We start from the raw sequence: 13,073 nt of genomic DNA, 5'->3' as shown, positions 1-13,073 counted from the left end.
TATTCAGCTACAGACCTATTTCAACACTATGTGTAAAAAAATTTGGATATTTAATACCCAGACATCCTTGTAAAAAAAGCAGACAAAACATTCTAGAAATGTCATTATTCTTCCCCGTAGAATTTGAATGTTCTACATTTTGTGTTATGTTAAACCAAGCGTATTTAGTTAAGACGAGGCCAGCGTCTCAGGTTTTTGGGAATAATTGGAAACTCTGGGATTAAGGGTGAACCAAACACAAGCTGGGGCCTCCACTTTAAGGACCTTTCTGAAAATCCAAGCAATAATTGGACCAAAATCTGCCAAGCAGGATTCCAGCTGCTTCGGGGGGGGGGGGAGGCAAAATCTTCACCCATCAGCAAGAAACTCACTTGCAGGGCAACGAGGCCGGTGTTAATTAAGCAGAGGCCTCTGCTCTGTTCCTTAAGAGAGTCCCTCTGTGCCACACTTTGCATTCTGCCGGTTGGCAGGACACAAAATTCACTTCACACTTTTCTAAGAGCAGCTGGCCAAGAATGAGAAAGCAACGCGCAGGTCTACAAGCCCCTCTTTCTGCAACAAACGTAAGGAGGCGGAGAGCATGGTGTTCTGGTTCATCGGTCCCCGGAGGGTACAAATGTTAGCAGCACCTCCGAATCCCCAAATGGTACATTGGGGGCTAAGTCACTTTCTGAGACAGGGAGATGATAGAAGAGACTATTTAAAGCTCAGGATTGAACTGGGGAGGGTGCTCTCTGAGCTTGGTGGTTTTCTTCTAGGTGCTTCATGACCCAACCGGGTAACATCATCATCAGTGCCAGAAGGGAATGTGAGGTTTGTGGAGAGAGAAGAGGAGGAGAAGGGGGAGGAGGAGGAGAGAGGAGAAGAACTACGGGGTCCTTGGTGCTCTCTGAGCTTGGCGGTTTGCTTGGAGGTGTTTCATGACCCAACTAGGCGACATCATCAGTGCTAGAAGGGAATGTGGAGTTTCCATCTCTGCGAGAAGACCACCAAGCTCAGAGAGCACCCAAGGACCCCACAGCGAGATGAATTCAGAGAGCCATGATCGGCGTGGGGGCTCCCTGTTGGCATTTGGTATGCTGGCTGGGGAATTCTGGGAGTTGAAGTCCACCCATTTTAAAGTTGCCAAGGTTGAGAAACGCTGATCTTGGTGATGCAATGAAGATATATTTCTTTTTAAATCACTACTGGGATAATGGCTGTAGATGCACGTTGCTACTGCTTTCTTGCATTCTCAGTACTGTAGAGCAGGGGTCTGAAACCTTGACATCTTTAAGACTTGTGGACTTAAAGTTGTCAAGGTTGCAAACCCTTGCTGTAGAGAACCTCAGAGATAATCTTAGAAAAGGAATATGGTCACAGTTATTTTGTTATTTTGTCATTTTGTTATTCTGTTATTCCGTTATCCATCCTTCCTTCCTTCCTTCCTTCCTTCCTTCCTTCCTTCCTTCCTTCCTTCCTTCCTTCCTTCCTTCCTTCCATCATCTATCTATCTATCTATCTATCTATCTATCTATCTATCTATCTATCTATCTATCTATCCATCCATCCATCCATCCATCCATCCATCCATCCATCCATCCATCCATCCATCTATCTATCTATCTATCTATCTATCTATCTATCTATCTATCTATCTATCTATCTATCTACATCTGTCTGTCTGTCTGTCTGTCTGTCTGTCTGTCTGTCCGTCCATCCATCCATCCGTCCGTCCGTCCATCCATCCATCCATCCATCCATCCATCCATCCATCCATCTATATCTATCTATCTATCTATCTATCTATCTATCTATCTATCTATCTATCTATCTATCTATCTATCTATCTGCCCCCCATCTTGCAGTTCAGGGCAAACTATGAATTGAGTTCAGCCTTCCATGTGTTGCTGTTCAAATATACTTATCTTGTGCCTTTGAGTCACTCCTAGCAACTGCCTGGACAAGTCCCTGCAGTTTTCTTGGCAACATTTTCAGAAGTGGCTTGCTATTGTCTTCTTTTTAGGGTTAAGAGGGTGACTGGCCCAAAGCCAACCAGATAGTTTATGTCTAACATGGGACTAGAATTTATAAATTTCTGAACTCTAGCTTGGTGTCTTTAACCACTGTATCAAACTGATTTTTTCAGTTCTTTCTTTCTTTCTTTCTTTCTTTCTTTCTTTCTTTCTTTCTTTCTTTCTTTCTTTCTTTCTCTCCTCCTTCCTTCCTTCCTCTTTCTTTCTTTCTTTCTCTCCTCCTTCCTTCCTTCCTTCCTCTTTCTTTCTTCCTTCCTTCCTTCCTTCCTTCCTTCCTTCCTTCCTTTCTTTCTTTCTTTCTTTCTTTCTTTCTTTCTTTCTTTCTTTCTTTCTTTCTTTCTTTCTTTCTCTCCTCCTTCCTTCCTTCCTTCCTTTTTCTTTCTTTCTTTCTTTCTTTCTTTCTTTCTTTCTTTCTTTCTTTCTTTCTTTCTTTCTTTCTCTCTTTCTTTCTTTCTTTCTTTCTTTCTCTCCTCCTTCCTTCCTTCCTCTTTCTTTCTTTCTTTCTTCCTTCCTTCCTTCCTTTCTTTCTTTCCTTTCTTTCTTTCTTTCTTTCTTTCTTTCTTTCTTTCTTTCTCTTCTCTCCTCCTTCCTTCCTTCCTTCCTCTTTCTTTCTTTCTTTCTTTCTTTCTTTCTTTCTTTCTTTCTTTCTTTCTTTCTCTCTTTCTTTCTTTCTTTCTCTCTCCTCCTTCCTTCCTTCCTTCCTCTTTCTTTCTTCTTTCTTTCTTTCTTTCTTTCTTTCTTTCTTTCTTTCTCTCTTCCTTCCTTCCTTCCTTTTTCTTTCTTTCTTTCTTTCTTTCTTTCTTTCTTTCTTTCTTTCTTTCTTTCTTCCTTCCTTTCTTTCTTTCTTTCTTTCTTTCTTTCTTTTTTCTTTCTTTCTTTCTTTCTTTCTTTCTTTCTTTCTTTCTTTCTTTCTTTCTTTCTCTTTCTTTCTTTCTTTCTTTCTTTCTTTCTTTCTCTCTCTCTCTCCTCCTTCCTTCCTTCCTTCCTTCCTTCCTTCCTTCCTTCCTTCCTTCCTTCCTCTTTCTTTCTTTCTTTCTTTCTTTCATTCTTTCATTCTTTGTTTCTTTCTTTCTTTTCGTTCTCTTTCTTTTTCTTTCTTGTCTTTCTTTTCTTTCTTATCAGATAAATATGGCTACCCAACTCACACGTAGTGACTCCATGCATCATATAGCATATATCGGATTTTCAGACTTCCTGGACAACATGCCAACTGTACTAAGCTCTGCCTTACAATTTAAAAAAGAATCATACTTTTTTTTTTTAGTTTCATCAAACAGTTTGGCTGGGCTCCAGGCTTCTTCTCCCTCTATTTAGTCTCTGAAACCCAGCTACGGAAAAATTATTTATTCTAAAATTTTACTTTCTGTCATTCCCCCCCACCCCCGTTGACCTCTAAAAGAAACCTCACCAAGTGCAACATTAAAAGAAAACAAGGCCAAATAACGCTGCAAACGAAACGTTGTCATTGCTGCCCAAAAGAAGAGAAAATTAAGGCTGCAATCTGCTTTTCTAGCGGTAATAACTGAAGCAATTTCAGATTGTCCAATTATAAACTTTGAAGAAACCTGGCCAATAAAAGTACAATACCAGAATATACTAGAAGCAGAAACTTACTCATACGGGTGTATAAAAACTGGATAGAATCCACATTAAATCCGCCCTTACGCAGGTAGTCTTCAAATCACCAAGAGCCTTGGTGGAGCAGTGGGCTAATGCCTCCTTAAGTAACACCAGCTGCCTGCAATTAGTGCAGGTTCGCATCCCACCAGGCTCAAGGTTGACTCAGCCTTCCATCCTTCCCAGGTAGGTAAAATGAGGACACAGATTGTTGGGGGCAATTAAGCTGACTTTGTAATAATGCCGCTTGGGGCCCCCCGAAAGCCCTAATAATAAGCAGGCATATACATAGAATGAAGGCTATTGCTAAGCACATTGATTTGTGCTTCTTAGATTGTAAGCCGCCCTGAGTCTTCGGAGAAGGGTGGGATATAAATGGGATTAAAATAAAAAATAAAAATAAATCGTGACCGCAACTAAGCCCGAAATTTGTGCTGGTAAGCGAGACAGTTCTTAAGTGAGTTCTGCCCCATTTCACGACCTTTCTTGCCACAGTGCTTAAGTGAATCACTGCAGTTGTTAAATTGGTAACATGGTTCTTAAGTGAATCTGGCTTCCCCATTGACTTTGCTTATCAGGATGTCACCAAAAGGCGATCACAGGATTCTGAGATACCGCAACCGTCATAAATATGAATCAGTTGCCAAGCCTCTGAATTTTGATCACATGACCACAGGGATACTGCAACGGTTGTAAGTTTGAAAAACGGCCCTAAGTCACTTTTTTCGATGCCGTTGTAACTTTGAATGGTCACTAAACGAACTGTTGTAAGTTGAGGACAAGCTGTGACTTTATAAAAAAAAATTTTTTTGCAAAGGAGGACGCAACGCAAAGGATCCTGGGAAAGTTGATGACGGGAAAGCCGAGCTGATATTTGTGTATCGACCATCCAGAAATTCAAGAGTCAACAGAGATTGTGGTTTCAATCAATAGTAGTTTACTGAACTATTTCTGTTTTGTCACTAGATGGCAACAGACACGGAGGGAACCTTTCCCAAATTTTCTCCGAAGAAATAAGTTCATTTGAAGAATATCCACAGAGAGCAAAACTTCCTCATCTTTGTTCGATGAAAGCGGGACTCATTAATAGAAATTCGCCCTCATGAAGTAAAAAAGAGAAGAAAAGTACAGGGAATATTGTTACTGCTATCAAGAATATCTCAGCTCTGTTCTGTTTTGGAAGACAAATCTCATATCTTGGCCATTTTTTCTTTTTCTGGTAGGCTCCAGCTTCTAACAGTCAACTAAAATAGTCTGCTCCAGAGCTCAGCTTTCATTAAATCAAAGCTTGCGCAGGTCTCCAAAACTGTCAAGGCTTTGCAACTTGTTTTCGTAATAATTTGGGCAATTTTATCAGTTTGGATCTGGTGTCTAACAAGGTTAAAGGTTTGCCTGGAAACAACTAGAAAGTTGTCAAACCAGAACATAATAGAATAACAGAGTTGGAAGGAACCATGGAGATCTTCTATTGCAACTCCCTATATTATCCCAGATAAATGGCTGTCCAGTCTATCCAGGGGGATGGAGCACCCACAACTGGAGGCAAGATTTAAAGATTTATATAACACATAAGATCTGCAGCGTTACAGGGCTAATATTTGAATCCCAATGGACTAACTTAAATTGAGATTTTAATCCCCTGCCTTAATGGAGTAGAATGCCCACACTCTCATTTTGGTCCCTTGAAGAAATGGCAGCATGCAATCTATCTGGGTCGATGGCAATTGGCCATGGACAACTCGCCATGGACAACTAGCCATCGACAAGTCGTTATGGACAAGTTGCTATGGAGAAGTCACCATGGACAACTCACCATGGAGAAGTCAGTATGGACAAGTTACCACGGACAAGTTGCCATGGACAAGTCGCTACGGACAAGTCGCCACGGACAAGTCACTACAGAGAAGTCACCATGGACAAGTTGCCATGGACAAGTCACCATGGACAAGTTGCCACGGACAAGTCATCACAGACAAGTTGCCACGGACAAGTCGCTACAGACAAGTCGCCATGGACAAGTCGCCACGGACAACTCACCATGGAGAAGTCACTATGGACAAGTTGCCACGGACAAGTTGCTATGGACAAGTCGCCATGGACAAGTTGCCACAGACAAGTCGCCACGGACAAGTCACTATAGAGAAGTTGCCATGGACAAGTTGCCATGGACAAGTCACCATGAACAAGTCACTATGGACAAGTCACTACGGAGAAGTTGCCACGGACAAGTCACCATGGCCAAGTCACTACGGAGAAGTTGCCACAGACAAGTCATCACAGACAAGTCGCCACGGACAAGTCACCATGGACAAGTCACCATGGCCAAGTCACTACGGAGAAGTTGCCACAGACAAGTCATCACAGACAAGTCGCCACGGACAAGTCACCATGGACAAGTCACCACGGACAAGTTGCCACGGACAACTTGCTGAGGTACAAGAGTTACCCTAATATCAAAGAAATGGTGGAACAGAATCATTAAAGAAAGGATGCAAAAGGAGGGACAGAATGAAATGTGAATGATACAAATTAAAATAATTTTTATTTATTTTAAATAATTACACTGAATTGTTAAATTGTCCCGCAGTGAGTTGTCCGTGGTTCGTTGGCTGCGGGAAGTTGTCCCATTTCAAATCTGTCTTACTTGACGAAGTGAGCAACTTAAAATTAAGTTTATTTTTGTGAAAACTGTAGATGTTCATTGTAGATTTAGTTCCTTGGGCACATTACCCAATTAAGTTAATCAACAATCCCATTAAAGAGAAACACAGCTGTGCTGATTGAGTTTCATGGGTAATAATATTTTAACAAAAAAACAGAAGAAAGTAAAAAGCGATTGCTTTTTAAGAATCCATGATTCTAGTTTAAATAAATCTTCCCTGTGTTTTTGTTCCTCGGTTACAGGGGCTACAACGTCCAACATTTTAATGAAAACTGAGCCAGTAAGCATGAGATTCTAAGTGGGATTGTATATCATTGTTTCCTTTGATCAGATGCTTTCACTAAAGCAGACATGTCAAACACAAGGCCCGGGGGCCGGATCCGGCCCACGAAGTGGTTTCATGTGGCCCGCGAAGCCATCCTGGAAACAGGGAGGGAACGGCCCCCACTGCCTTGGCCCTGACCCAGAGACCCTCCTTTTGCCAAAGACCCTCAGATCTGTCCCACTCCTGCCCAGGCCCCCATAGGCACCCTTGATGCGAACGATGTAGAGTTGGCCACGCCCACCCAGTAGGCCATATGCACTCTAGCCATACCCACCCACTAGACCATGCCCACCCTGGCCACACCCACCCGGCCCCCTGAGGGCAACTGCAATGCTGATGCGGCCCTCAATGAAATTGAGTTTGACACCCCTGCACTAAAGCAATCCTTTAAAAAAAAATAGCTGCACACTTCTATTTTTGCAAACAATAAGCATACACGAAATATATATTTGAACCATTTCAGCATGAGGTTAATTCATCGACCAACATCAATTAGAGCTGATGGTCCTAACAACAATTATGCAACAAAGCAGCCAAAGATAATTTGATTAGAGGCCAGGAGAAAGTACATGAAATGGCTGTTGTGCGTATTTAAAAATTAGGTTTGTGTTCTCTGGAGCTGTTGAATGGAGAAAATGCACCTGCTGAAAGCTTCACAATCAGGGATCACATTTGTTCTTTGCTATTCCCCCCCCCCAGATGACTCAAAAGCTAACTCAGACCTGCTGAAATTATCTCAGCTTCTGCCTTGTTTTCCAGTCCGGTTTTCTGAAAAGAGCCCAGTCAGTTTCCAAATCCCTTTTGTGCTTCTGATCCCTCTCAGATTGTCAGATGTGCAAGAGCTGTAACGATATAGTGATGCACCCGCCATGGGGATGCTCTCCATTCGAGCATGTATATGATTACGCAGCCATTTCAAGAAGTTCAGGGAAAGAGGCCTCTGGGGTGTACTGAGCAAGCTTGGCTTTTAAACAATTAAAACATAGGCAATTCTCTCGGGCATGTCTGAAAGGTAGAAAGTCAACGCAACTCCCGGTTCGTGTCCTCGCTCAGGGGAAGAACAAATGCTAGCTGGATCTCTCTCTCTCTCTCTCTCTCCCACACCAGCTCTGCATTGCTTTAGGATCAGATGCTTCTTCAGATCCTGTGACTCATGCTTTGGACCAACCTGGAGGTCTGTAAAAGTATGGAGGACATCTAGGTGTCAAAGACCCACTCCTTTGGGAATCCTTGGGAACAACAGTTAAGTCCTTCAAGGAGACGCGTGCTCAGTCATGGATTTCAGAAGAGCAGGGGCTCTGAGTGGTTCTTGACATTTCTGACATAACCTTCATCAAAGATCAGTAGAATATAAGGAAGGTCTCAAGGCTGCTTTCGCAAGAGGCAACTGGACTTTCTTGGTTTCTCCCTGAAGACTTCTCCCTTCTCATCCAAGAAGCTTCTTCAGCTCTGACTGGATGGTGGAGGATGGAAGGATTTATGTTCTTTGCAGTTATCTGGTCGTTAATACTCTCTAGGAGAGTCATTGAGGCCACTTGGAGGCTTAGCTGTGTCGTCAAGGTCACCAGTTCAGCAGTTCCTGGAACTGCTGAAAGGGCTGCGTTGTGGACTGGAGATAGGTGATGTTGTATCCCTCCCCCTTGTGTTGAGAGAGGTCTGTTCAGTTTTGACCTAGACGGCCTCTTTGACCCCTCTTTCAAACCAGCGGCCCTCTCTGTCCAGAATGTGGACTTTGCTGTCTTCAAAAGAGTGGCCACTGTCTTTCAAACGAAGATGGACTGTTGATTCAAGAAAGTTCAGTTGCCTTTTGGGAAAAAAAGCAGCTTTGGGACAACCATGATTTGAATGACAAGAGAATCTCCATAAACATCCCAATTCCCTTGCTTCGTTTTAGAGTACAGGCAGTCCTCGACATACACCACAACGGAGCCCAAAATTTACGCTGCTAAGTGAGAAACTTGTTAAAGGGGGTTTCGCCCCATTTCTGCCCCATTTCTTGCCACATTTATTAACGGAATCCCTGCAGCTGTGAAGCTAGTAACCAGGTTGTTAAGCGAATCTGGCTTCTCCACTGACTTTGCTTGTCAGAAGGTCGCAAAAGGGGATCATGTGGCCCGGGCAACCGTCATAAATGTGAGTCAGTTGCCAAGCATCTGAATATAAATTACACCACCACGGGGATGCTGCAATGGTCATAAGTGTGAAAAATGCTTATAAGTCACTTTTTTCCAATGCCGTTATAACTTTGAACGGTCACTAAATGAATTGTTGTAAGTCGAGGCCAAACCTGTGCTGTAAAGTTAACGGGTTGCGTTTTTTTTAAAAACTTGGTTTCTTCTTTAATTTTGAGCCAGGTAGCTTCCATTTATCTCTGCTTCAGTTATACATACCCCTATTTGAATTTGTCTCACCTAAGATCTCTTCAAGCTGTTCTGCATTTACCGTGCCACACTGTTCAAACATGGGATCACGCTAGTAATTAAAGCAAGAATACAGAAGTATTCAATATGCTGGCTTAAAAAGGGGAAAAAAGCAGTACTAATGGTCCTCGACTTACAACAGTTCATTGAGTGACTGTTCAAACTTACAACGGCCCTGAAATATGTAACCTAGGACCCGTTTTTCACGGTTACAACCTTTGCAGCATCCCCATGATCATGTGATTAAAATTCAAATGCTTGGCAACTGGTTTGTATTTATGACAGTTGCAGTGTCCCGGGGTGTGTGTGTGTGTGTCACGTGATCCCCATTTGGGACCTTCTGACCAGCAAAGTCAATGGGCAAGCCCGATTCATTTAACAAACTGCATTACTAACTTATCAACTGCAGTGATTCACTTAGCAACCGTGGCAAGAAAAGTTGTAAAATGGGGCAAAACTCACTTAACAAGTGTCTCAGTTAACGACAGAAATTTGAGGCTCAATTGCGGTCATAAGTCCAGGACTAACCTGTACCGTATCAATTACACTATACTGTATACTTTCTGGATGTTGAAGTGCATAATATTTGCTGTGAAAACACATTATCTTGCAGGTCTCCAGTATTAATGATCAAATATATGCTGTCTAACACATATCTTATGTCCTATCTAGTTTCAGGTTAACCTACAGGAGCCCGAAGCTGTTTTCAATTAGCAGGTTGCAAAGTGTCCTTTAAGATTTCAACCGGATTTGTTTCATTTTATCTCTAGAAATGGGTTGTTAAACTATTTATTTATGGTGTGACAAGATTCAAGGAAGCGCTAAAAGGACAAGGCAGTCTAAAAATAAAGGAGGACCTATTACGAACGGAAGTATTTGTGGCTCAAATATATCCAGCCAAATAATTTTCTTTTCTTTTATTTTTGTAATATATTTTATTGGTTTTTTAAAAAACATAAACCACAATAATTGGTGAACAGTGTGTTGTCTGGGTTACTTTTGTAAAACAATCATTAACAGTTGATTTCTATAATCCATAATCCACATAATGGTTTTAGTTAATTTCCTCTTTTTCCCCAAAATATCCTCTTTTGCAAACATTGAGTTTAATATAATTCTTATTGTTTTGATAGATAACAATTAAATATATAATTTTTCCCCAACATTCCTAAAAATAATAGTCATATTAATATAATATTTCTTTGTCTGTTGTTCAATCGAGCACAACTCTCATAAATTGTCTGGAGCAGGGGTCTCCAACCCCTGGTCTGTGGACCGGTACCGGGCCACGGCATGCCAGCAACCGGTCCACACTAACAAGCAAAGCCCCATCCGTGGGATGCAGGCAGCACACAAAACCACACCCTTTCCGGTCCTTGGAAAAACCTCTCTCTACGTAACTGGCCCCTGGTGCCCAAAAGGTTGGGGGCCGCTGTCCTATCTCATGAATTTACAGTTGGCAATCATGGCTGAAATGAAAAACCAAAAGATTAAGAGGACTCCGAACAAAAAGGATGGTAAATCCGTCCGAGCTTGCTTTGAAATCTTGGTTTCTTAGGAGATGACTGTGTGTGGGGTAGCTAATACTCTAGAAGGCAGAGAGAACATTCAAAATGTTCTTTGAGGAAGTGGGCTGGAAAATAATAGAAGAAAACAAGATTTCTAAGCTGCGCCAACAAAAGAAGAGTTTTCAAACCACAGGGAAGAATAGATAATGGTCCTTAGTTCGAGCGTTCAATCAGAAGGATCATATACAAGGATAAGCGGTCCTTTACCAGTCAAGATCTGCTTTTTTAAAGAAATCAACCCAGGGTGGGCCACCAAGTAAATATCTAAATTACTGGACAGCAGAGTCCAGCTGGAATTTGCTGGATGTATTCAGGCTCGGGTTGAATAGCCAATTGAAGCTTCAATCTTAATTCCTGTACAGAAGGTCCCCAACCCGCCCCCCAGCTGCAACACACTACTGGGCTGCAGCCTGTTTGAAACTGGGCCGTGGGAGAGATGGGCAAGCACGCCCATGTAAAGGTCCACTCATTCATTTGTGAAGCTCTACTTGCGCGAGCAGGAGGGCGCTTGCACGCGCCACGAAGCTCCATTTGTGTGAATGGAGCTTTGCGCATGAGTGTCCTCTGCTCACACAAGTGAGAATTCAAGGGGAGTTGAATTTAGTTCACTTGTGACTACATAGGGATTCTAGGTTGATGCCTCTTTTGACTCCACCTCCAGATTCTGCCGCTCCTCCTGCATAGTTGCTGTTTGGAGCTTTGAAACTAGCAGTGGAATAATACACCTCTACTAATGTTCCTACCAGGTGAAGGAGGAAAGGACAGAGGGGGCAGGACTGCCTCATCCAGTAAGACTGCTCCAGATTATCTCCAGGTTTTAGCACTGAAGCTACAGTTGACTCAGAACCCTGTGTCAGAGCTTCCAAACACAACACAGGTAGTCTTGTATGGACCTATGACCATTTTTCACACTTACAACTATTGCAGCATTTCTATGGTCACATGATCAAACCTCAGAGACTTGGCAACTGACTCACGCTTACGATGGTTGCACTGTCCTTGGGTCACGTGATCCCCTTTTGCGACCTTCTGACAATCCAGATTGTCTTAACAACTGTGTTCCTAACTTAACAATTGCAGTGACTCGCTTAACAACTGTGGCAAGAAAGGTCAAAAAAGGGGGCAAAACTCACTTAACAAATATCTCGCTTAGCCACATAAATTTTGGGCTCAATTATGATCATAAGTCGAGAGCGGCCCGTGTGGTCATGTGTATGAAACTAAACACATGTTCGATTTCATGAACTTCCCATCAGTGAGAGCACCCAATCCTACCTCTGTTGAGTTTCCTACCAACTCATGGAGAACATCTATTCAGCAGAGGTGAGAAAGTTCACATCTGGCGCCACGTCTGGAAGTGAGTTAAAACAACCACCATTCAAATAAATGATTGTTTTCAATGCTTACTTTCGCAGAACAGCAATTTCGTTCTCTATGCTGCTCTCCTTCCCTTTCAGGGCTTTCTTTGGGATGCATTTCACTGCAAACAGTTTTCCACTGCTCCTGTTTTCGGCCAGGACGACTTCAGAAAATGCACCACTGCAAAAAAACAAAAACAAAACAAAACATACATTTCAACTTGTATGTGCCGAAAGCCAAACGTAAGTAACACGATCCGTCTTTTTTCAGCACCAAATGCAGTTTTGTCCACACGATCCGAAGTCTCGGAGCGCATATTGTACTGATTCTCGAAAAACGTCTTGCCCAACGCAGAAGAAAGACCCCCTTTGCTGGGTCTTTTTTTTTTTTGGATTTTTTTTTGGATTTGATGAAGGCCCAGTTAGAATAACCACAAGTTCTCAGGGATTCCTCAGAATTTTGAATTTCTCAGAATTAACTTGTAGTTATCCTAACTGGGCCTTCATCAAATTCCCACCCACCCACCCCCAACAGAGAAAGAAGAGAATAACATACGAAGCAACGTCGTTGTTCCATACATTGCAAGAATATCTGAAAGGCTCAGGAGGATTTTCAACCAACACAACATACAATTACACTTTAAACTCAAGACTACACTTAAGGCGGAAGCTTGTCTGCCCCAAGGATAAAGCACCCAGACCCAAGCTGAGCAATGTGCTATATGCACTACAATGCAAAGAGACATGTGCAGATCTGAACATTGGGGAAACAAAACAACCACTTCATAAACGCATGGCATAACGTAGGACAGTGATGGCAAACCTTTTAGAGACCGAGTGTCCAAACCGCAACCCAAAACCCACTTATTTATCGCAAAGTGCCAGGGCCGCATCAGGATTGTGGTGGGGGCGGGGGGGACAGGAAGATATCTCTGAGTGCCACTTCTGGCATGCAAAAACCAGGGGGGGCTCAAAAATGGCCACCAGACTGTGGGGTGCACAAGGCGCTGCACCATGCAAGAACGAGGCAGGGCTAGTGAGTATCACGCAGGCACTAATCAACAATGGTTGGTGACCTCTGCTCTACCACCTCTACTCGAGCTTGCTA

At 42.7% G+C, this 13,073-nt stretch overlaps 1 protein-coding gene across 2 annotated transcripts in view; it reads right to left on the bottom strand.

Annotated features, from left to right (window-relative positions):
• Positions 1 to 13,073, bottom strand: part of CAMK1D (calcium/calmodulin dependent protein kinase ID) — a 175,439-nt gene that overhangs the window by 75,218 nt on the left and 87,148 nt on the right. For both annotated transcript variants that reach the window (XM_083366329.1, XM_083366330.1), the window contains exon 2: positions 12,015 to 12,146. In XM_083366329.1, coding sequence (XP_083222455.1) covers positions 12,015 to 12,146 — 132 coding nt within the window. The remainder of the gene's footprint in view (positions 1 to 12,014; positions 12,147 to 13,073) is intronic.

Source organism: Vipera ursinii (genome assembly GCF_947247035.1).
Source record: "Vipera ursinii genome assembly, chromosome: 6".
Classification (NCBI taxonomy): domain Eukaryota; kingdom Metazoa; phylum Chordata; class Lepidosauria; order Squamata; family Viperidae; genus Vipera; species Vipera ursinii.
The sequence above is the reverse complement of the archived record's forward strand: the minus strand, read 5'-3'. Positions and strand labels throughout refer to the sequence as shown.